This window comes from Chiloscyllium plagiosum, chromosome 5, assembly GCF_004010195.1.
Source record: "Chiloscyllium plagiosum isolate BGI_BamShark_2017 chromosome 5, ASM401019v2, whole genome shotgun sequence".
Lineage (NCBI taxonomy): Eukaryota > Metazoa > Chordata > Chondrichthyes > Orectolobiformes > Hemiscylliidae > Chiloscyllium > Chiloscyllium plagiosum.
In genome coordinates this window covers 49411132-49433653 of record NC_057714.1, presented here as the reverse complement: position 1 = coordinate 49433653, position 22522 = coordinate 49411132, and the positions used below count along the sequence as shown (strand labels likewise).

General features: G+C 40.3%; 2 protein-coding genes across 6 annotated transcripts in view; one reads left to right on the top strand and one right to left on the bottom strand.

Moving 5' to 3' along the window:
• Nucleotides 1–5851, bottom strand: part of ino80c (INO80 complex subunit C) — a 67450-nt gene extending 61599 nt beyond the window's left edge. For 2 of the 5 annotated variants that reach the window (XM_043690054.1, XM_043690053.1), the window contains exons 1-2: nucleotides 1280–1475; nucleotides 407–517 (exon numbers count right to left, since the gene is read on the bottom strand). In XM_043690054.1, coding sequence (XP_043545989.1) covers nucleotides 407–517; nucleotides 1280–1405 — 237 coding nt within the window. In that variant the 5' untranslated portion in view covers nucleotides 1406–1475. Of the gene's footprint in view, nucleotides 1–406; nucleotides 518–1279; nucleotides 1476–5518 lie in introns of those variants that run through there. The other 3 variants (XM_043690052.1, XM_043690055.1, XM_043690051.1) reach the window with 3 other exon arrangements.
• A 19-nt stretch (nucleotides 5852–5870) lies between these two features.
• The window catches only part of galnt1 (UDP-N-acetyl-alpha-D-galactosamine:polypeptide N-acetylgalactosaminyltransferase 1), a 154136-nt gene continuing 137484 nt past the window's right edge, over nucleotides 5871–22522 (top strand). The window contains exon 1 of the mRNA XM_043690049.1: nucleotides 5871–6302. The gene's annotated coding sequence lies outside the window, so the exon portion shown is untranslated. The remainder of the gene's footprint in view (nucleotides 6303–22522) is intronic.

The following is a 22522-nucleotide window of genomic DNA, read 5'->3' as shown; positions in this document are numbered from 1 at the left end:
ACCAATTAAGGAAAGCATACCAAACGCCTTCTTCACTATCCTATCTACCTGCGACTCCAGCCTTGAAGCTGCCAGGGAATTCTAAAATCATAGTACATGTCAGCATGTTAAAATTCATATTTTGGGTTAAACAGAATTAGAGTAACTACTTTCTTCTATTACATTTCATGTTGCAAAATGAACAAGCTGTTCTACCATTACATTGCTCTGCGATGATACCTTTGTTGTTACAGATATTTGCTAAATGGGTCAATGTTTTTTTTTAAAAACAAGATCTCTTTACATTTCTGGGAAATCTCAGTATAAAAACTGATTGACAATGATGGCTTGAAAACACATTTTGAATTATTGGAGTTGGGGGGGCGGGGGGAGGAATTCACCACTTCAGGTAAAATAAAATACTTACAATAAAATTTGGATTCTTAAATATCAAAGGTTTTACTGCAGGCTCTCCATGCCCTGGACTGGAATCTGTAGCCAAACTTTGATTCTCTCCAATAGTATCCAACACAACATTCTAGATGGAAAAAAAAGTGCACATTCAAATCATTAACTTTGACTGTTCAGCTGTAAATAAAGAAGGATCACATTATTGACTTGAGTACAGATTAGAGCTCCCATCACCCACTTCTGCAAGAATATACTCCATGCCATTGACTTTTTGGCCCATCATGACTGTGCATGATCAACTCAGCTACTCTCCTGCCAACAATTTATTTTGTCAAAGATACTACGTAAATATAAGATGTCACTAAGACCATTTTAAAACAAAATGTCACTGACCTACAAGAGGATGAAATTTTAAAATCAAGATTTCACTTAACTAGCAGTCTTTTTTTGTCAGCAAGCAAAAGGGAAAAATTTTGAGGGAATGAAAGGGATGATCTCACGTTTAACGACAGAAGACTGTAAGAGGTCGAAACTGTTTCCCTCCATAGATGCTTGTTGACTTTGAGCATTCCAGCATTTTTGTTTTATGTTCAATCCAAAGACATCTAACTTTATAACACCCTATTCAATGCTTCTTTCACATGACGAAATGCTAACAGAATATGATGTATTTCCAAGTGCAAAAAGAATGTTCATCACCGTGCTTCAACTCTCACGGCTTCTAGAAGCTTACATTCTTTATTCATACCTACGTACGTGTACATTTCTGACACGCTGTAGCCATATAATCATTATAGTGATACAGTAATGTTGATTTAGTTTAACCTATTTGCTCACATGCCTGGGCGTTCCCTTTAATGCATTCGTGATTCACATCATTCACAAATACCTGCCCTACTCTCTTCTTCTTTGCAGCTATACCCCCGCTGTTGCCCGGACTTGTCGGCCTTTTCTTGCTCCGAGGTTTGGTGGGGGTCGATGCCACCAGTGCCACCGGCGACACCAAGGCCGCCATTCCTTTCACGTTTCCCGGAAACCAAGGAAACGATCCGGTGCGCGATTACGTCACGCCTTCCTGGCGAAACAGACATGCGCACTGCGTCGTTTCGCATAGTCTGGAGGGAATTTAAAACGGAAAGTGGAATTGGGTGGCTCACTGAGCAGACGCTGTTAAACCACCACTAGTCGTCTCTCCCTAGTAATAGAGCATTCTATGGCGACTTTTCTCGCAACAATTAACGTGAACTTTATATGCTTTTATGTTTACTTGATAATTCATTAACCGAAATAGTACCAAGTGATTACTGAATTGTTTCAAGAATTCCATGATTTTAAAAATCACACAACCTGATGAAGGAGCGGTTCTCCGAAAGTTAGTGCTTCCAATTAAACTTGTTGGACTATAACCTGGTGTTGTGTGATTTTTAACTTTGTACACCCCAGTCCAACACCGGGATCTCCAAATCATGTCCTCAAACCTATTCTTTTTGTCATTTCAGCTCTCTCTGCTTAAATTAGAGTTTCATGGGATCAGGTTGTCCCTGAATGTTGCCAAAACAAAACGTGTGTGAATACAAACCTGATCGTTCAAACACTCCACTGAATGTTGAAGGAGTGATTTAAAAATATTTTCAGTACTTCCCATACTTTAGCTGCCACCATTGTTGAGGAAATCAACACTAGATAAGGTGTTCAGGCTTCAACAAACTACACTAGTGAGTATCTGACAACAAAGACCTCTGGCAGTCAACAAATGTTTATCATGTACCGAACAATTGTCATTAGTTACTGCACCACAGCGAAGGCTGGACTGTACATCAATTGCACAAAAGAGTGCTAGAGAAATTAGACCAATAATGCCTCTGCCTTATTCTCCAAATTCAATGGGAGGACTGTCAAAAAATATTATTGACCCCTTGATGCCAGTTCCACAAGCATTCAAGCAAAACTTCTGGAAATCTAACTACAATGGACTGGAGACTTTGTCAGGGTAGCGTAAATGTAACTCTCTGCCAGGTCCAATTTTCTCAACTCATAGAGTCATAGAGATGTACATCCCAACCCAATCTAGTCCCACCTGCCAGCACCCGGCCCATATCCCTCCAAACCCTTCCTATTCATATACCCATCCAAATGCCTCTTAAACGTTGCAATTGTACCAGCCTCCACCACATCCTCTGGCAGCTCATTCCATACACATACCACCCTCTGTGTGGAAAAGGTTGCTCCTTATGTGTTTTTATATCTTTCCCCTCTCACCCCAAACCTATGCCCTCTAGTTCTGGACTCCCCAACACTAGGGAAAAGACTTTGTGTATTTATCCTATCTATGCCCCTCATAATTTTGTAAAACTCTATAAGGTCATCCCTCAGCCTCCGACGCAGGGAAAACAGCCACAGCCTGTTCAGCCTCTCCCTGTAGCTCAGATCCTCCAACTCTGGCAACATCCTTGTAAATCTTTTCTGTACCCTTTCAAGTTTCACAACATCTTTCGATAGGAAGGAGACCATAATTGCACACAATATTCCAACAGCTGCCTAACCAATGTCCCGTACAGCCACATGACCTCCCAACTCCTGTATTCAATACTGACCAATAACGGAAAGCATACCAAACGCCTTCTTCACGATCCTATCTACCTGCGATTCCACTTACTAACTATACCTCTTATGCTTGCATCCAAATCATTTATGTAAATGACAAAAAGTAGCGGGCCCAGCACCGTTCCTTGTGACACTCCACTGGTCACACGCCTCCAGTCTAAAAAACAACCCTCCACCACCACCCTCTGTCGTCTACCTTTGAGCCAGGACTGTATCCAAATGGCTAGTTCTCCTTGTATTCCATGAGATCTAACCTTACTAATCAGTCTCCCATGGGGAACCTTGTTGAACGCCTTACTCAAGTCCATATAGATCACATCTACTGCTCTGCCCTCATCAATCTTCTTTGTTGCTTCTTCAAAAAACTCCATCAAGTTTGTGAGACATGATTTCCCACGCACAATGCCATGTTGACTATCCCAAATCCGTCCTTGCCTTTCCAAATACATGTACATCCTGTCCCTCAGGATTCCCTCCAACAACTTGCCCACCACCGAAGTCAGGCTCACCAGTCTATAGTTCCCTGGCTTGTCTTTACCGCCCTTCTTAAACAGTGGCACCACGTTTGCCAACCTCCAATCTTCCGGCACCTCACCTGTGACTATTGATGAGCTGAAAATGTGTTGCTGGAAAAGCGCAGCAGGTCAGGCAGCATCCAAGGAGCAGAAGAATCGACGTTTCGGGCATGAGCCTTCTTCAGGAATGAGGAAAGTGTGTCCAGCAGGCTAAGATAATGACTATTGATGATACAAATATCTCAGAAAGAGGCCCAGCAATCACTTCTCTAGCTTCCCACAGAGTTCTCGGGTACACCTGATCAGGTCATGGGGACTTATCCACCTTTAAATGTTTCAAGGTATCCAGCACTTCCTCCTCTGTAGTCTGGACATTTTGCAGGATGTCACCATCTATTTCCCTACAGTCTATATCTTCCATCTCCTTTTCCACAGTAAATACTGATGCAAAATATTCATTTAGTATCTCCCCCATTTTCTGTGGCTCCACACAAAGGCTGCCTTGCTGATCTTTGAGGGACCCTATTCTCTCCCTAGTTACCCTTTTGTCCTTAATGTATTTGTAAAAGCCCTTTGGATTCTCCTTAATTCTATTTGCCAACGCTGTCTCATGTCTTGTTACAGCTTATAAGTGACATAGGGTACAGCACACCCAGAGTGACATGTCCCATGCTGAGTACAACTTAGGAAAGATTTATTAGCCTTGGAGGAAATATAGTATAGATTTACCAGAATGATGACAAAGTCCAAGGCTGAAATTTGAAATGAGATTACTCAAACTGGGACAAAAACATGAAATTCTGGTCAGGCAGCATTTGTGAACAGAAATTTAGCATTTATATTTTAGGTTGCTGGCTTCTTCTGAACAGCAAAAAGATTTTTACAAATACATTTTTAACAAGTGAAAAATAAACTGTGTCTTGGATGGTGAGAAAAAGAAATCAAAGGTAAGGACAGTAGAGGGTGAAGGAGAGTAGAGATTAAGTGATAAAAGAATTGGTGGTGCAAAGACACAGGAAAAATGAAACAGGAAATAGGATATGAGGAAGTAAGCTTTGGGAGTCACTGGTCTGTTGGTTCATGGCCTATCACCAGAAAATTAAAAAGAGACAAATTAGTGAAAGACTTCTCCAGATGCATCCTTTTTGTTTGCTTTTCCCATTACCACCACCTTTGGCCTTAGACCACAAACTCTTTTGTAATTCAATACCTCATATCTTTTTCCAACTCTTTCCCCCTATCACTTGTTCAATAACTTGTTACGTCTCAAACTTTTCCCAGTTCTGATGAAAGGAAATGAAACATTAACTGTTTCTCTCTCCCCACAAATGATATCTGTCCTGTTGAGCATTTCCAGGATGTTTTATTTTTAGATTTACAGTAGCTACCATTTTCTGTACAACTAGGATTATATTCCTTGGAATTCATAAAATTAAAAGTGATTTGATCAAAGTTTTCAGAGAGGATCTAATTGGGCAAATAGAGAGAAACTATTTCCATTGTTTACATATAGAAGTTGGTAATATTGCCTGAGAGTGTGGTCACCCACATATAAAGGATAGTAGGAATTTGTAATAGTCTTTCACAAGTTTTAGCTGAAGTTGAGTTAAGTGCTAATTTAAAGGTGAGATTATTAGATATGTGTTAACCATATGCACTTAAGGATATGGAACAAAGGTGTATATATGGAGATAGTTCCCCAATCAAATATGATCGCATTAAATGGTGGAACAACAAATGGCTGAATTGCTGAATCTTGTTTCTAAATTCCTATATTAAGCAGCTAATTCTACACTTTATCCTCTTATAATCAAAATGTCACTCCGTCTCCAATGCTTACTCTCATGTCTATTATTATACAGATAATAATAAACCTTATTATGCTTATTGCCAGCACTTTTTGTTTTTATTTTGGATTTCAAACACTTCTAAGATTTTTTTTCGGCTTTAAAGGCACTGTCACCTTTTATTTGAAGTGACAGCGATGAACTGTTTGCATTTTTGTATACCTGTTTTTGACGTGTGCATCTGTAGAATTGAGGGCTGAATTGTGAATATCCCATCTGCTGAGAGAAGGACAAACTAAACTGGTCATCTTAAATTAAAAAGAGAGGAAATGTTGGAAGTCCGTCAGGAATCTGTGAACGCCTGAAGGGAAGTATTGAGCGATAAAGACATCAGCTTTCAGCAGGGTTCTGCAGTGACGTGGAGAGTTCCTCTGTGCTTTCATTTCCGGGTGGCGCTGCTTGTGGTTCCCAATCGGAACGGAACGGCGCGGCGCGAGGAGAACGGAACGCGAGCGTTAACGGTAAACAGTTCGGCGGCTTAGCCGAGCCCGCGTCACAAAGGGGTACGCGGCGTCACCCGGGCGGCCTTGCTCACGTCACGGCGGTGATGAGGCCGGTGGCGGCAGGAGCAGCGGCGGTGATGATGATGGTGCTGCTGCTGGGGGGGATGGTGTGTGCCTACTCTCCTCGCACCGTGTCTCTGCCGTGTGGAGAGTGATCTGCGAGCGGAGTGATCTAGACGTTTGCCAGCCAGCCAGCCAGTGCGACCTGCTGCTTCTCCTTACACGGACATTCCCCCCTCCGCCGACTAAATCCAGCGGCGGCAACAGCCTCCGAGGAAAGCGGAGAATAACCCCATTGGCGGCGGCTGGCCGCCTCCAACAAGGACGTTCACTATTAACTCGCCGCCGCTCTTCACTCTTCTGATGGGCTGAGATCTCCATCAAGATGTGTTGTTAAACAGGAAGGAGAGTGTCAGTCCATCCACCCCCACCCAGTGAGAGTGGTAAGTGTCATATCGAGCCAGGCTTAAACAGTCACTACCTGAAGTTGTCAGGAGGAAGTGGGTACGTCTTTTTAATCTCTAAGAAAAAAAATCGGCCATCCTTTTACTGCATTAAACAGAAACTAATGCTGAAAGTGAATTTTAAAAAACTAAGTTGCACGGGAGGTGAATCAACATGATCTTTAAAATCCGTCAAGTGACGCGAGCGTATTAACTAGCAGGGGATTTATCTGTAATACAGTATACCTTTCCTTTCTCCTGATCCTACTTCATGATTTAATACAGATTGCACGTTTGAACAATGAGTTTTGTGCTGCACACTTTTCGGATATGATTATATTTTGCCTCCCCACGTTTAACTTTTCCGACTTCACTGAACTGCAGTTGAAACTTTCATACCCCTTTGCTTCTAATATTCAACGAATAAGTGCGAAGCTTCAGTATTTGTGTGTCGCCTCAGCTTATGCCTTTATTACCTAAAATCATGTTTTTGTTTTGGCGGTTATACAATACATTGAAATTGACAAAATATTAACAGATACTGCTCACTGTACAACATTTAAACTCCGACCCTAAGAGTAGCCAAGGCGATTTTGCTTTAATATTTTCGTCCAAGCTTACTTTTAGTGGAAAAATAGCTAAACTTAAAATTTGGCCAAGTGTTATTTTAATAGTTGTACATCTCATTCGCAAAGATTAGAATAAAGCGTTAAATATCTTGTGACACGGTTGTCTTCTGTATGTCGGACAAGGTTACATTTATGTAAAACACAAGACGGCTTAATTGGAAAATGGCCACTGGGAGTGATTGGCTACATTCGCGTGGCAGTAGATGCTGCACTTCTGCGAACGTTTATAGTTTTATGGAATTGGACTGTTAGAAAACTTTGAGATTACTAATAGTACTGGTGTGCCCATCTAATGACTGACATTTGGTAGCTGTCGCTTAAACATATTTTAGGATATTAAATTTTAATCCTCCAAATTTTCAACATTTTGTTTCCATTAAATCTAATCTCTTTCATTTTAAATTAGGACTGTAAGATTTCAGAGCAAGAGTAGACCATACAGCATGGAAACAGGGCCTTTGGCTCATCATGTCTATGCTGACCAACAAACACAACTACAACACTCCCTTTTACCTGCACTTGGTCCCGAGCCTACTATGTCCTAGCCTTTTAAGTACTCCTACAGATGTTGCTTAAATGTTGCTAGAGTACTTGCCGCCTCCACCTTCTCAGGTAGCACATTCCATATATCTACCACCCTTGGCATGAAAAAATATTTCCTCAGATCCCCTCCAGTTTATTTGCTCCTCACCTTTTGGGCCTGCTACACCATTCAGTAAGTTCATGTCTGATTTTGTTTGTGGCCTCTACTTGACATTCCTATTTGTCCAGCATAAGTGTTGACAATCAAAAATCTAACTTTGCCTTCGATAAATTCAATAATCCAGCCTTCGTGGTTTTCTGGAAAACTAACCATCAAAGTCTTGAGGGGTGGGGGGGTTAGATTCCTCATCTTTGTGTTCAAAGGTTGAGCTTTTATTAGATTATATTAGATTACATTACAGTGTGGAAACAGGCCCTTCAGCCCAACGAGTCCACACCGACCCGTCGAAGCACAACCAACCCATGCCCCTACATTTACCCCTTACCTAACACTATGGGCAATTTAGCATGGCCAATTCCTCTGACCTGCACATCTTTGGACTGTGGGAGGAAACCGGAGCACTCGGAGGAAACCCACGCAGACGGGGAGAATGTGCAAACTCCACATAGTCAGTCGCCTGAGGCAGGAATTGAACCCGGGTCTCAGGCGCAGTGAGGCAGCAGTGCTAACCACTGTGCCACCGTGCCGCCCACCAAGCTGTGTCCTTTAATCTCCCACACAAGAGGAATCAGCTGGCAAGCAGTTTATCAGCTCTCAGGATCTTGTTTCATCAAAATTAGCTTTCATTCTTTTTTACATCAAATTAGTTTTCCTGAACTTATTTGATCTTTTTTCACAAGAAACTCTTCCTTCCAAGAATGTGGACCTCCAAATTGCTAGCAGTTGCGTATTTCTTTCAACCAAAGAGACCAAAACCCTACATGGATATCTCAATATTGTCTTTCAGATGCCAGGAACCAGCTGCAATTGCAGTAAAATTTTCCTACTTTTCATTTCCCTTGTAAAAAGCACTAATTCCATTGCAGCCTTGATCACTCACTGTACCAGTGTACTAACTTTTTGATTCATGAAATACAATACCTAGATCCTGCTATACCATTGACTTTTGCATATTCTCTCTCCATTTTAAATATTATGCTGTTTTTCTGTTCTTTCTCCACAATTGGACATGTTCAGTTTTCCACATTATACTCTGTTGCTAAATACTTTGCTTGCTTACGTAATGCTTCTAATCGTTTCGTAGACCTGTTGTCTCTTCTGAATTAACTTTCGGTGAGGCATTAGCAAGTTTGGGCACCATACATTTGGTTCCTTCATCCGAGTTATTGATGTCAGCACTGATCCCTGTAGCTTTGTAGTTATAAATTGCCAATTGCAAAAAGATCTATTCATCCCTACATTGCTTGTTGTTTGAATTAGTTAGCTAATATGCTGTCCCCTATGCTGTATGCTTGTGGTGTAACATTTTGATATGTCACCTGATCAAATGCCTTTGGGAAATCTAAGTACCTCACATCCATAAATTCCCTTTTATCCACATGACTTGTTTACACTTCCCAAAAAAAGAGTAAGTTAGATATCCTCCTATAACCTCCTGAATGAATACTTATAAAGTCCATAATCCAGCTATTGTGCTAATCAACCTTTCGTTTCCTGCTTTGTATCATCTTCCATTCTTGAATATATTCCATTATCTGTTTTCCAATTCATTGGGACACTTCCAGAAACAAATATTCATTGTTTTGAATATTTGACAAATTGTGTGGGAGCCAGAATAAATAATGCAGTTGATTGAGAATTGTAATGGGAAAGATGGATAGCGTCAAGACGATGGCTTAAGTTCTGCATCTATGTCGAGTATTTTGTTTTTTTTGAATGAACTTTAATTCTCCTGATCTTTGAAATTGAGTGCCAATATTTTTATACAATGTTAGATGTTACACTTTCTTTTGGGTTAATTGACAAATTTGATCTTTCATTCAAGTGGGTATACTGCCTTAACCAGAAAGCTGATATTGTACATCTTGCATTAAATCTGTTTTCAATTCAAATGTAAAAAGTTGACATTTTTAATCAGAACGCTAAATATAGCACCTCTACTGTACTAAGCATAGCATTTAGTCAGTATCACCTATTTTAATGCACTTTCTAGTTGTGTAGTTTGACCAAGGTACAATTTTTAGCACAGATTAATCACAACACCCAAGCCTTCTAATGAATGTTTCTATTATTTGAGCCTAATGTTAAAGCAAACAGAAAATCTCCGCCTACGCTAATTTTCTTGACTCCTCTTCCCTTTTCTTGTTTACAAGGATGGAAGTAGATTTATTTGTGCATCCAAGTTTGACTTTGAACATGGCTGACAGTCAATTATTTGTGAATGTGGTGCTGCCATATTCTAAAATATTACAAAATGGTTCAATTTACATTAGATAACTTCTAAAGGGAAGTAAACTGTAAGGGTAAATGTAATACCACAAATTGCAAATGTTCACACAAAAAGTATTTCCAATTGTTTTCAAAAGCTTTCCAATCAGTTTACTTACATTTGATTTTTACTGTTTTTCATTACAATTAAAGGTGCATTGTAAATTTAGACAGGTTTTAAAATACTTTTTTTTATTAATCTAATTGAGAATTTTTCAAAATGGTGCTAATGTTACAAAGCTGCTTTTCAAAGGTATTCCTGTGACTTGCTTCTGTGTTTGTTTCATGTTTGACTGTTGAGCACAGGATGTAAAGAACTCCAGAGGAGAATTGTGTCAATGGAAGTATTAACACATAACAAAATGCTTTCCTTTAAAGTCACTTTTGCCCTTGAAATAAACTTGGGGTTTTGCTGCTGTATTGAGCCATGGAGTTTTAAGTCCAGAATTGTAATTGCTTTTTTTTAAGTTGGTCAATGATTTTAGTTCTGAATTAGGTTAAATACAGAATAATTGAACTTTTAATGATTCCCATAATTGATAAGTCTGCAGCACTCATACTGTCCTCTTCATTCACAATTGTACCATAAAAGATTTTGATCACACCAGTGTTTCCACAATAATGGAGGGTGAGTGTGAGTATAGAAAGTGAGTCGTTGTAACTAATGTTTTCTGAAACCAAATTTTGGCTGAATTGTGTACAGAGGGCAAATAATTTAATTATACTTTATCGAATAAGCTGTACTGACTTATCAATTGACATCTATATCAATTGAATGGTAAAGTCACTATAGTCTTACCAGACCATAGGGCTACTCTTGTTACAGAGAGATGACTGCTGATGGTTTAACCTAAGAGTCACCACTCCTTAGATGGGAGAGGTTGAGAACGAGAATCCTTCCTGGTCTAACCTCAGCCTGTATGGGAATTGAACCCACATGATTGATGTCAGTCTGCAGCAGAAACCAACTGCTCAGGCATTTGAGCTAACCAGGCCCACAATAATATGGTATACAACTGGGAGAAAAAGATAAACAGGATTCTGTGTGAACTATTGCATTTTTGACTACAGAAGCGAAATTCTGTTTGTCCTGTTATTTGTGTGTACTGTGGTTACAAAAGTAGCTAATACAGTTCCAAAACTTGTATCAAATTTAAGATCAATCAAACCTACATTAGGTCCACAGAAACAATGTTACATTTTGAAAAGTGTTGGAGTCTATTGGTTTTGATTACAATGTCACTTTGAAGAAACCTTTTGCTGTGTTAATGTACCAAATGGGTGTAGTGTGTATCTCATTTATTTGTATATCATAAGAGTTGACAAGTAACATTTTGCACCACACGAATTCCAGGCAATGACCATCTCCAGTAAGAGACTATCTAATCACCATCCTTGATATTCAATGGTGTTATAATCACTGAATCCCCCACTATCAACATCCGAGGAATTGCCATTGACCAGAAACGGAACTGGATTTGCCAAATATATTCTCTAGTGACAAGAACAGGGCAGAGACCGAGAATACTGCAGTGAGTAGCTAATCTCCTAACTCCCCAATGACAGTCCACCATCTACAAGTCAGGAGTGTGATGGAATACTCCATTTGCCTGAATGAGTGCCACTACAAGAGCATTCTAAGTCTGACACCATCCAGAACAAAGCAGCCTGCTTGGTTGGCACCATATCGACAAACATTGTCACTCCTCCACCAATTAGTGCTAGGAGTGTATACTACCTATGTATACTACCATCTCCAAACCCATCTTCATTTCTATCTAGAAGGACAAGTGTAGCAGAAATATGACAACAACTCCACCTACAAATTCCCCTCCAAGCCAGTTGGCATTCTGACTTGGAAATATATTGTCACTCCTTTACAGTCATTTATTGGATCAAAATACTGGAATTCCTCCCCAAATGGCATTTTGGTTCGACCTACAGCGCACGGCTGCAGCTGTTTAAGAAAGTTGCTCATTTTTTCAAAGGCAGGAAAAGATGGTCAAATGCTGCCGTGCCCGTGTCCTATGAGTGAGTAAAATGTGAGTACATTTGGCAGTATACCATTTCTCTTTATCAGTATCCAATGCAACAGTAATCTTCAACCTCTTAGACCTAGTTTCATCTTCACCTCAGGAGCTATGCTGACTGAATACCTTTGTTGAAGTGACTACACTAAGTTAAGTAATTTGATTCTGGCTCAACTTTTGTCTTTTCCTCCATCAATTACAATTATAGACTATCAAAAACTTTACTAGTCCTGATTTGTAACTAGAATGGGTCTGGTAACTGTTTTCAGTTTTACATATTTATTACGTTTATCATAAGTATAAAATGAAAAGCAATGGTTGCCATTAATCTCCTTCACAACACCAGGTGGTGATGCTGGTTGCCTGGGTACATCTTCTGTCCTGTTGACTGAAGGTCTCCTTTTGTCTTCTGTCTTCCTTGTACATAGAACCACTAAGAATCACTAGTTATTAACCCTTGCTAGGTACTACCTCCTGTGCATGTGCAGAGACATTTTAAACTCTACTAGGTTAATTAGGATATGAATAGTTAATGCTTACAGTTCATGGTCAGTCTTGGCGTAGCTGGGTAGTGTCTGCCAAACTACTGATTAGTTTCCTTGAAAGTTAGGGTCATCTCAGTGATCATGCTTCCCACAGGGTCCTGATTCATTCTCTGATATGCTAATTACAAAAAGTGTAATTAGCTTATCAGAGTTCCTTGAAGGTAGTGTCTCAGGTCGATAGGATAGTGAAGAGGGTGTTTGATTTGCTTTCCTTTATTGGTCAAAGCATTGAGTTGGGAGGTCATGTTGTGGCTGTACAGGACATTGATTGGGCCACTTTTGGAATATTGCATGCAATTCTGGTCTCCTTTGTATAAGATGGATGTTGTGAAATTTGAAAAGGTTCAGAAAAGATTTACAAGGGTGTTGCCAGGGTTGGAGGGCTTTAGCTGTATAAAGAGGCTGAATAGGTTGGGGTGGTTTTCCCTGGAGTGTCAGAGGGTGAGGGGTGGCCTTAGAGGTTTATAAATCATGAGGGCCATGGATAAGATAAATAGACAAGGCCTTTTCTCTCAGGTGCGGGAGTCCAGAACTAGAGGGCATAGGTTTAGGGTGAGAAGGGAAAGATATAACAGAGACCTAAGGTGCAACGTTTTCCCGCAGAGGGTTGTGCATGTGTGGAATGAGCTGCTCGAGGAATTGGTGGAGGCTGGTACAATTGCAGCATTTAAAAAGGCATCTGGATGGATATATGAATAGGAAGGGTTTAGAGGGATATGGGCTGGGTGCTGGCAAATAGGACTGATTAAGTTAGGATATGTGGTCGGCAAGGACGGGTTGGACCGAAGTGTTTCCACGCTGTACATCAACGACTCTTAGAAAAGTCTATCTTCTATCCAACTAACTGCAGTGTTTCATCTTGGGAACTATCCCTCTGAATTTCTCCTGTTCATTCTCCAATACCTTCACGTTTTTTCTGAAAGTGTAGATGTGGGAAAGTGAACTTGTGCCCTTTGGTAGGAAGAATCAAAAAGCGGAGTGATAGCTAAATGAAGAGACTCCAAAAAAGAATGCAGTGCAATCTGGGTGTTCTTGTGCATGAAGCACAGTGCTTGCAGGCAAATACAATTTTGGCCTCAGTTGCTAGATGGTTGGGATTTAAAAATAGAGGAGTTTTGTTATTCAGATGGTAGCCATATTTACAAATGTCTAACAAAAGAGTGCTTGTACGTAAGAGCGCAATCCAATGTAGGGGTATATTATTGATGGCTATGTTGAACTGACATGAAATAGAATTTGAAGTCAGCCATGATCTTGGATAATAGGGCATACCCAAGAGACCAAACAGCCTCCACCTGCTTTGGTTCTGCCTCAGTTCAGTGTTTCCATTGGTGGTTCAGTAGTTGAATTCTTGTCTGCCATGTGGGAGGCCTGGTTTTGATTCCTGGCCAATGAATGGCACTCCTTTCCTCCTCAAGGGAAGCACGGGGCTCAGTGGTTAGCACTGCTACCAGGGACTTGGTTTCAATTCCACCTTTGGGCGACTGTGTGTGGAGTTTGCACATTTCCCTTGTTTGTGTGGGTTTCCTTTCCTAAAGGAAGTGTTTAAGAGGGATAAAGGACCAAAATTTGGCAAATGGGACTAGATCAGTTTAGGATATCTGGTCAGCATGTCTGTTTCATTCAACATCCAGCTGTTAGAAATTTATAGAAGTTTTCTCAGACATCTTCCAAATTTCTTTCGTATGATTTTGGTGTTAGTCTAGAAATATGCTTAAATTCTTATCTGAATGTTAGCATTCGTCGTGTCTGGAGGTCAGAGTTGGGATGAGAGCTTACAATTCAATTTTACTTGAAAACATTCTCTCCTTTAATTTTTTTACTCATCTTTGTAGATAACGTAATAAACCAAGGTGTCCAATGTTTGAAAAGAGACAGTGTGGGGACAAAATGCAACAAATCTCTTTCTTTTTGCAAGGCGATATAAACAGTAACTTCTCCTTCATGGTTTTTCCATTATAACACATTTGAGATCAGAAGCTTCATTTAATGAATCAGTCCATGCAGTGATTGGATGAGCAGTTTGCAAACCTTTAAAAACAAGGTTGTTATTCAGCATTCCAAATGTTGCTGATTCAGCAACATTATTTCTAAGTGCAAAAATGGTTACATTGTTATCTATACATAAAATAAAATATACATTTCCTAAAGTAATTAAGTGTTGCAAAATAAAAGTGAGCAATATTTCTTAGAGTTGGCCCTCCGCATTCAAAAAGATAATGCAGTTTCAAATTATTCCATGAAAATGTTCAAGATAGGCAGTGAAATTTGCTCCATGATTGTCAAGAGAATATTAAGTCACCCAAAAAACAGCCGGTTTCATGTAAATCAGAATTTCTTTAATCAATATAATTTTTTAAAAAAAAATTTGCAGTTAGCAACAGATGTTATAAACAAAAGGATTCAAAACATTGTTTATCACTACATAATAAAATCCTTCATTACAAACCCTGCTGGTTAAGTTTTAAAAAAAAACCCATAAACATAAGGCACAAATGCCTAATCATTGTAAGTTACAGGTGGACAACAATGCAATGCTAGAAGAACACCATGATGTGGAGATGCTGATGTTAAACTGGGGTAGATAAAATCAGAAGTCACATGCCAGCAGGTTATAGTCCAATAGGTTTATTTGAAATCACAAGCTTTCAGAGCTCTTCATTAGGTGAAGAAAAACATTTTGGGAGACAGATCATAGAATTGTTATGGCACAGAAGGTAGCCATCCTATAGTTCTGGCTTTTCAAACAAGCATTATTACCTAGTGCCAATCTTCTGCTTATTCTCTCATATCCTTGCATAGTATTCTATGCAAATCATCCAATGCACTTCCAAATGGCTCAATTGAAATTAACGCCACCCCACTTCTAGGTAGTACATTCCTAACCCAATTACAAAGGATGAAAAATCTTTTTCTCACTTCACCTTGGCTTCTTCTGCCAGTTTACTTTAAAATCCATACTCTCTTGTTCTTTTGAGCAGGACACGTTCTCCACCTGTACCCTGTCAGCCTACTCAAAATTTTGAGAATTCCTATCAAATCTCTCAAACTTCTCTCCAAAGAGTACAGTCTTAACTTCTTCAAACCTACCCACATAATTGAAGTTCCTCCTCCTGAAACTATTCTTGTAAAAATCGCTTCAGCCTTCAATGTATTCACATCTTTCCTATAATGTACACTGCACTCCATCTGAGGTCCAACAATGACATGAATTTGTATTATTAGGTTTGCATTGGCTATTGAAAAACAAAAAACAATCCAGAGTAACCATAATTAATTGGGAGAAGCCATCTACAATAGGCTAAAAATGGATCTGGCCCAGGAAAATAAGAGTCAAAGTTTGCATTAAACTGTAACTGAACAATTGGTTATCTTTAAAGGAGATAGTTCAGATACAGCCTCACAACAGGAAAAGGAAGGGTAAAGAAATCCAAACTTCTTTCAATGACAAAAGAGATTATCATGAAATGCGTTTTGACAGATGTTCAGTAGACAATGCAAATGTGAACTAGTTTCAATTAGAACTTCAGAAGGAAAGCCCAAAAGCAAGTAAGTGAAGAGAGGACTTCCAGTAAATTGAGATCACGACTATCAGGCAGGACTGTTGTATGATCAGTGAACTGTTGATTGAAATAGCTGATGTTGCCCCTTTTTTAAATTTGCCATGAATCAAATCACAGCAGTCAAATTTTTGTTTAAACAGATTAAAAGTTGCATAAAGATTAGTTAGGTTCCTTAAAGATGAAGAATTAAAGCTATTAACAAGAAAGTACACTGTGACCATGATTAAAACAAGTACAGATAAAAAGAGTAGTTACAAAAAAAAAGTTCCAACAATTCTCTACGGTATATCAATGATGACCATTGCGTGCGCCCTATGTTGAAAAGAAGTGGTTTACACTTGACATCAAATCCAGCAACAGTGATGACTTCTTTAGTTTCTTGTGTTTTCTTGTACAAATGCCCCAGCAGCACCAGATTTTTGGAAAGAGAGATTCCCTGTTCTTCACTGTTCCTTCAACTCTTTCCACAATCTGATTTTGCTTCAGTGCAAGAACATTTGGTTGCTGTACAGAGGAACCTTGATAATCCAAATATCAATTATCCAAAGGGGATCTTGATGTCCCGATAGAAACATTATGTCAAAGAGCTGTTTCAACCCTAATAGTTTCTTTTGTTTACAGTTACAATGATTAAAAACAGACTCGGTTCACTGAAATGCTACTGAGAACAGTATTGGACAGTCCAGGCACCGCCTCTAAATGACTGACCTCCTGCCCCCTCTCTCTCTACCCCCACACTTCCCCTGGAGTTCTACATAGGGTGTTCTCTTAAACACCCCTTCCCCAGATAATCTCTCCAACATTGTCCTGTACAGGGCAGAGGTAGAACCTGTCCAAAAGTTGCAGTAAAATGTTGTGTGCGCGCGCTATATGGAAACTTACCCCCTAAATGCAGCAGAAGTCTTACTGTTGGTATACAGTCCGGCTGGTGGGGGGGGATGGGAGACTGGGTTGCGGGGTGAGCGGACAGGGCTTTGGGGATGGGCAGAGTGGGCAGACAGGGTTTGGGGTTGAGGGGCTGACAGGGTTTGGTGGGCAGGCGGGGTCACGGGTAGGGGGTGGGGATGTAGGCTTGCACGCAGTGTGCTGCTCCCTCGTCTCCTGAACGGGGAGCAGACTTCACAGAAAACTCCGAGCCCCAGAGGAAATCAATTAACCGAATATTCAATTATCCAAACAAAATAGTGTCCGTCCATCTCATTCAGATAATCGAGGTTCTTCTGTACACCTTTCCTCTTTGTCCACACTCATACGAAATTCTCCTGAGTGTTGCTCTCAAAGCCTTCTTGGAGTTTGGTATATTGGCAGATTTTCTTTCTGCAGCTCAAATAGATTTGCATCTTCTCCTAGTGTCTGCATGGGTTTATGCTGGGTGTTCCAGTTTTCTTCCAAAAGTCCAAAGATGTGTAAATTCCTTGGATTGGCCATGCTAAATTCCCATTGTGTCTGGGGATGTGTAGATTAGGTGCAATAGCTAATTTTGAGGAATTAAGGCAAGTGTGCTAAATGCTTTCTTTGTCACCCTGTCTACCTGTGATGCCTTGTTCAAGGAACTATGTACTTTGCTGCTCTTGTTTACTATGTCTGCTCATAAAACTTTCTCAATACAAGCAGGTCCTTGTTATTGCCTAGAAGCTTCCTTTTTTTTAACTAGCTTAACAAAACCCATGCTCCAGAAATACTGATCAGCTAATCATTTAACCCTGTCAAATGATTTGACCCCCTATTGCCAAATAGCAGCTCTAAAATAAATGATATGAAATTCTATGCAAACGCCACCTTACACTATTCCTTACCCTAAAGAAGGGAAATTTATCTTTGAGAGTAATTTTCATTAACTATCAAAATATCCGAATGTTATTTCTAGTTCATATTAGTAACGTATAAAACATAGTGTGTTACATGGCATATTTAAGGGAAAGTATCACTGTGCCCTTTTGTAGGTCCTCTTGATAAAGCTTCTGCTGTGAAAATGTTGAGACACATGCATGATTTTCCAGTGACATGTTTGGCAAATTAAAAGCTTTTGAAATAATCAGTGTCCTATAATTGTTTTCCAAATAAAATCAGTTGTGATCATTATAAACAACAGTATCTTCCACATTGTTGATTTCTATTTAAAACTGACGAGACCAAACGCAAGAGTCAAGGTCTCCTTAACTGCTGAATATTCCTGACATGCAGTCAGTTTATTTGAAGAAAAGCTAATGGGCCATTTGACCCTCCTCTTGTCACCTTGGGGAGCGCCCCTGGCTATTCACCTTATTTATATCCCTCAGACCTTTTTCAGCCTCTGTAAGGTCACCTCTCAGCCCTCTACACCAGGGGAACACAAGTCCCAACCCATCCACCCTCTCCATATAACTCAAACCCTCCAATCTCGGTAACATCCTTGGAAATCATTTTTCCACCATTTCCAGTTTAACATCCTTTCTATAGCAAGCTGAACAGAATTGCATTCAATACTGCATATGTGGCCTCAACATCCTGTAGACCAGCACCATGACATCCTAGCCTTTCTACTGCTCTGACTGCTGTGTTGATTGCTTTATTCATAACCTGTCCACCTGTAATGCCTCTTTCAAGGTACTATGTACCTTACATTTATCTAAATTATACTTCATCTGCCAGTCCTCAGTCTATTGGACCATCTGATCCAGGGCCTGTTCTACTCTTAGTGGACTGTGAAGAGGTTTATTTATACCACCAATTTTGGAGTCGTGTGCAAACTTACTATCCATGTCTCCTCTACTCTCGTCCAAATTGTTCATATGAATGTTATACTGAAATGCAGAACTCGGTGAGATAAGCACATTTGTGCAACAAAATCAACATTTTCAGCAATTCTCTGCAACATGATGTCTGGAATGAAACACAAAGTCAATGCTGTTGGTGGTAAAGGAGTAAATATAAGTTAGGTGTCAGTGAACATGTGGAATGGCAGGTCCAGTGAGCTGAGAGCAAAGTCAACAAGACACGTGAACGAGACATGTCTGAGGAAGAAGGTTCTTTGTAAAATGGATGACAGACATTATGCTCTGAAGTTGTGGAATACAGTATTGAATTGCAGAGGCTGTCGTGTATCTAAGTAGGAAAAGAAATGTTCCTCCAGTTTTATTGAAACAACACTAGCAGGCCCAGGACAGAAATGTTGATATGGGGAGAAGGTTTTTGTATTGAAAAGCATTCAAATGGCATCGGGGTCTCTCCTGAATTGAACTGAATGAGCTTTATTGTCACGCACTAGGGTGAATGCAGTGAAAAGTTTACAAGTCGTCACTTATGGCACCATCTTTAGCACAAAGGTACCTGGGTATGGATTCTTCAGTAGAAGTTCTTGGTGGGGGTGTAAAAAAAAATTAGGCAAATAAAGAAATTTAAAAGTCTAGCATTGCAGATTGTAGGAATGAGTTAGAAAAAAAATTCAGAACAACCATTCTTCCAAACCAGTTCATGCAGGCACCAACATATAGTCCAGGCTGGGCCTCACATCTATTCTCAGGTTGGGCCTCACGTCTATTGTTCCAGAATCACACCGAGCCCAGAAGTCTACATTGAGGCCACACCAGGCTGAGACACTACTAAACTGGGCTGCTGTGAGACCACCTTGCCAGACCAGGAGGACGCCTCGCCAGGCCTGTGCTGAGGTCAGAAGTCTGAGGCCGCGTGTCTGAGCCATCACTGAGGCAGGGAGTCCAAGGCAGAGAAGAAAACTAACCATGAAGAAATTGAACTGGACAGACTGAATGAATTTCGATTAAAACATCCTATTCTGCTGTATCTTGGATCTTGCTCCAATGAACAGAGTGGAGGTATTCTGCAAAGTGGTCATCCAATCTGATATCAGTCTTCCCAACATGTTGCTGACTAAGAAGGAAGTGAATTGTTAAGTGTTGCACCTTTGTGATTTGCATGGGGATGTGTGTAGGCGGGGTGTGGGGGCAGGGCAGAGAGTGGATGGTGTTATTTTAGACAATCGGACTGCTGATGGTGGGGAAGGTGGTAGTATCCTGCTGGAGTTTGCAAAAATGGTAGTAGGTAACGTTTGAATATGGAAATTGGTAGGGTGGAAAATGGGCACTCTCAATCTGTTCCACTTGCTCCTCTAGTCTGTCAACAGCATAACATTTACTATTTTCCAACTTCTTTCAATTCCATAGAAGAGCCATACTGGACTCAGCGTAAATCTGTTTTTCTGTCCACACAACACACCTGCTGAGTTTTGTTTTAGCACTTTGCACATGTTGGAAATCAAACACACAGTCTTTTACTTTTATTGATGATTTGGATAAGGAAAGCGTGTTGTTGCCAAATTTGTGATTGACACCCTAATAAGTGGGAAAGCAAGTAATAAGGTTGACTCTAACTACAGAGGAATATAGACAGGTTAAGAAAATAGGTAAAACTTGGCAGATGGTATGTGATGTGGCAAGAGGAGAGCTTATGCACTTTGGCAGGCACACTAGGGCAGCTGAATATTATTTAACAGGCCCATAGCTTTTGAAAGCTACTGCAGAGATTTGAGTGTGTGTGTGAATCTCACATACAAAAAAACTAGCATACAAGTTTAGCACATAATAGAAGACCAATACAATGTTGGATTGTTTGTTTGAAAGAGAATGGACTACACCTAAAATACTGTGAGCAGTTTTGTTTCCCGTATCTAAGGAAAGGTATTTTGTAATTGGAGGCAGTGCAAAGAATGTTCAAAAGGCTGATTTGCAGGTAGGAAGAAATTTTTTTAGGAAAGATTGGGCCTGTACTCATTTGAGTTTAGAAGGGAGAGGATACCTTCTTAAAGCATACAAGATTCTTACCGGGCTGGATGCGGTAGGTGCTGAGAGCTTGCTTTTCCCTTTTGTGAGCATCCAAGGCCAGAGAGTATATTCTGACTAAGGGGTTACCCAGTTAAGACTCCTGAGTTTCTTCTTGGTAAAGAATCTGTAGCATTCTTTACCACAGATGGCTATGAAGGCTGGGTCATTAAGTATATTCAAGGCTGAGAGCATGTGTTTTTGTTTTAAAATCTGTAAAGGAATTGAAGTTTATGGGAGAAAAGAAAGAAAAGGGAAATTGAAGATTATTGAATCACTATGATCTCAGCAAACTCTGTAGACCGAATGGCCTGGTTCTGCTGTGTCTTATGGCCATTTTTAACCTTAATAGGCCTGCATAGTCCACTGTGAAAGATTTAAAAAGATTTTGGGCATATTTGGTTGCTGTTTGCTATAATTTTCCCTCTTTTTTTTTTTCCCTTCTCTTCCCCATTCCCACTTACATTATTTTTGTATTAATTAACAGCAAATGGGTGTTTTAACTGGCCTTACCAACTATTTGATCGGGAACTGTTGTCTTGAACTAATACAGTTCATGTGTAGGTATACCCAAAGTGCTGGTAAGTAGGGAATTCTTGGACCCAATGAGATTGAATGATTGGTAATCTAGTTCTAAGTCAGGTTGATATGTGGCTTGAAGGGAAACTTGTAGGTAGGGTATCCTGATGTGCACCTGCTGCCACTTTTAGGTGATGGAGGTTAAGTTTGGAAAGTGCTACCTAAGGAATCTTGGTGCATCTGGACAATGGTGTACACTGCTACTGTCATGTTAGTTGTGGATGGAGTAAGTGTTGAAGGCATTAGGCATCTTCTTTAATCAAGGGACTTCTTTGTCTTGGATGGTGTCTTTGATGTCGTGAGTGCTGTTGAAGCTGCATCCTTCCAGGCAAGTACAGGACTCATAAAACACTCCTTATGTGGAACTTATAACATTACAGCTCAGTACAGGCCCTTTGGCCCTCTATGTTGCGCCAACTTGTGGAACCAATCTGAAGCCCATCTAACCTACAGTATTCCATTTTCATCCATATGTCTATCCAATGACCATTTAAATGCCTTTTAAAATTGGCTAGCCTGCTACTGTTGAATTCAATAAAAATCTTAAGTAAAAGCTAAATTAATGGCACCAACTTAATTGTTGGTGAATAACCCTTCTGTATCAAGGGCATCCTTCAGAAAAGGAAATCTGCCAACTTTATTTGGTCTTCAAAGTTTTTGCGAAGATTTGTAGCTCGGGTGCTCGTTGTTGTGGTTCTGTTCGCCGAGCTGGAAGTTTTTGTTGCAAACGTTTCGTCCCCTGGCTAGGCGACATCATCAGTGCTTGGGAGCCTCCTGCGAAGCGCTTCTTTGATGTTTCCTCCGGTGTTTATAGTGGTCTGTCCCTGCCGCTTCCGATTGTCAGTTTCAGCTGTCTGCTGTAGTGGTTGGTATAATGGGTCCAGGTCGATGTGTTTGTTGATGGAGTTTGTGGATGAATGCCATGCCTCTAGGAATTCCCTGGCTGTCCTCTGTCTGGCTTGCCCTATGATAGTAGTGTTGTCCCAGTCGAATTCATGTTGCTTGTTGTCTGCGTGTGTAGCTACTAAGGATAGCTGGTCGTGTCGTTTCGTGGCTAGACAACAACTCACCAGAACGAAGGACCCAATA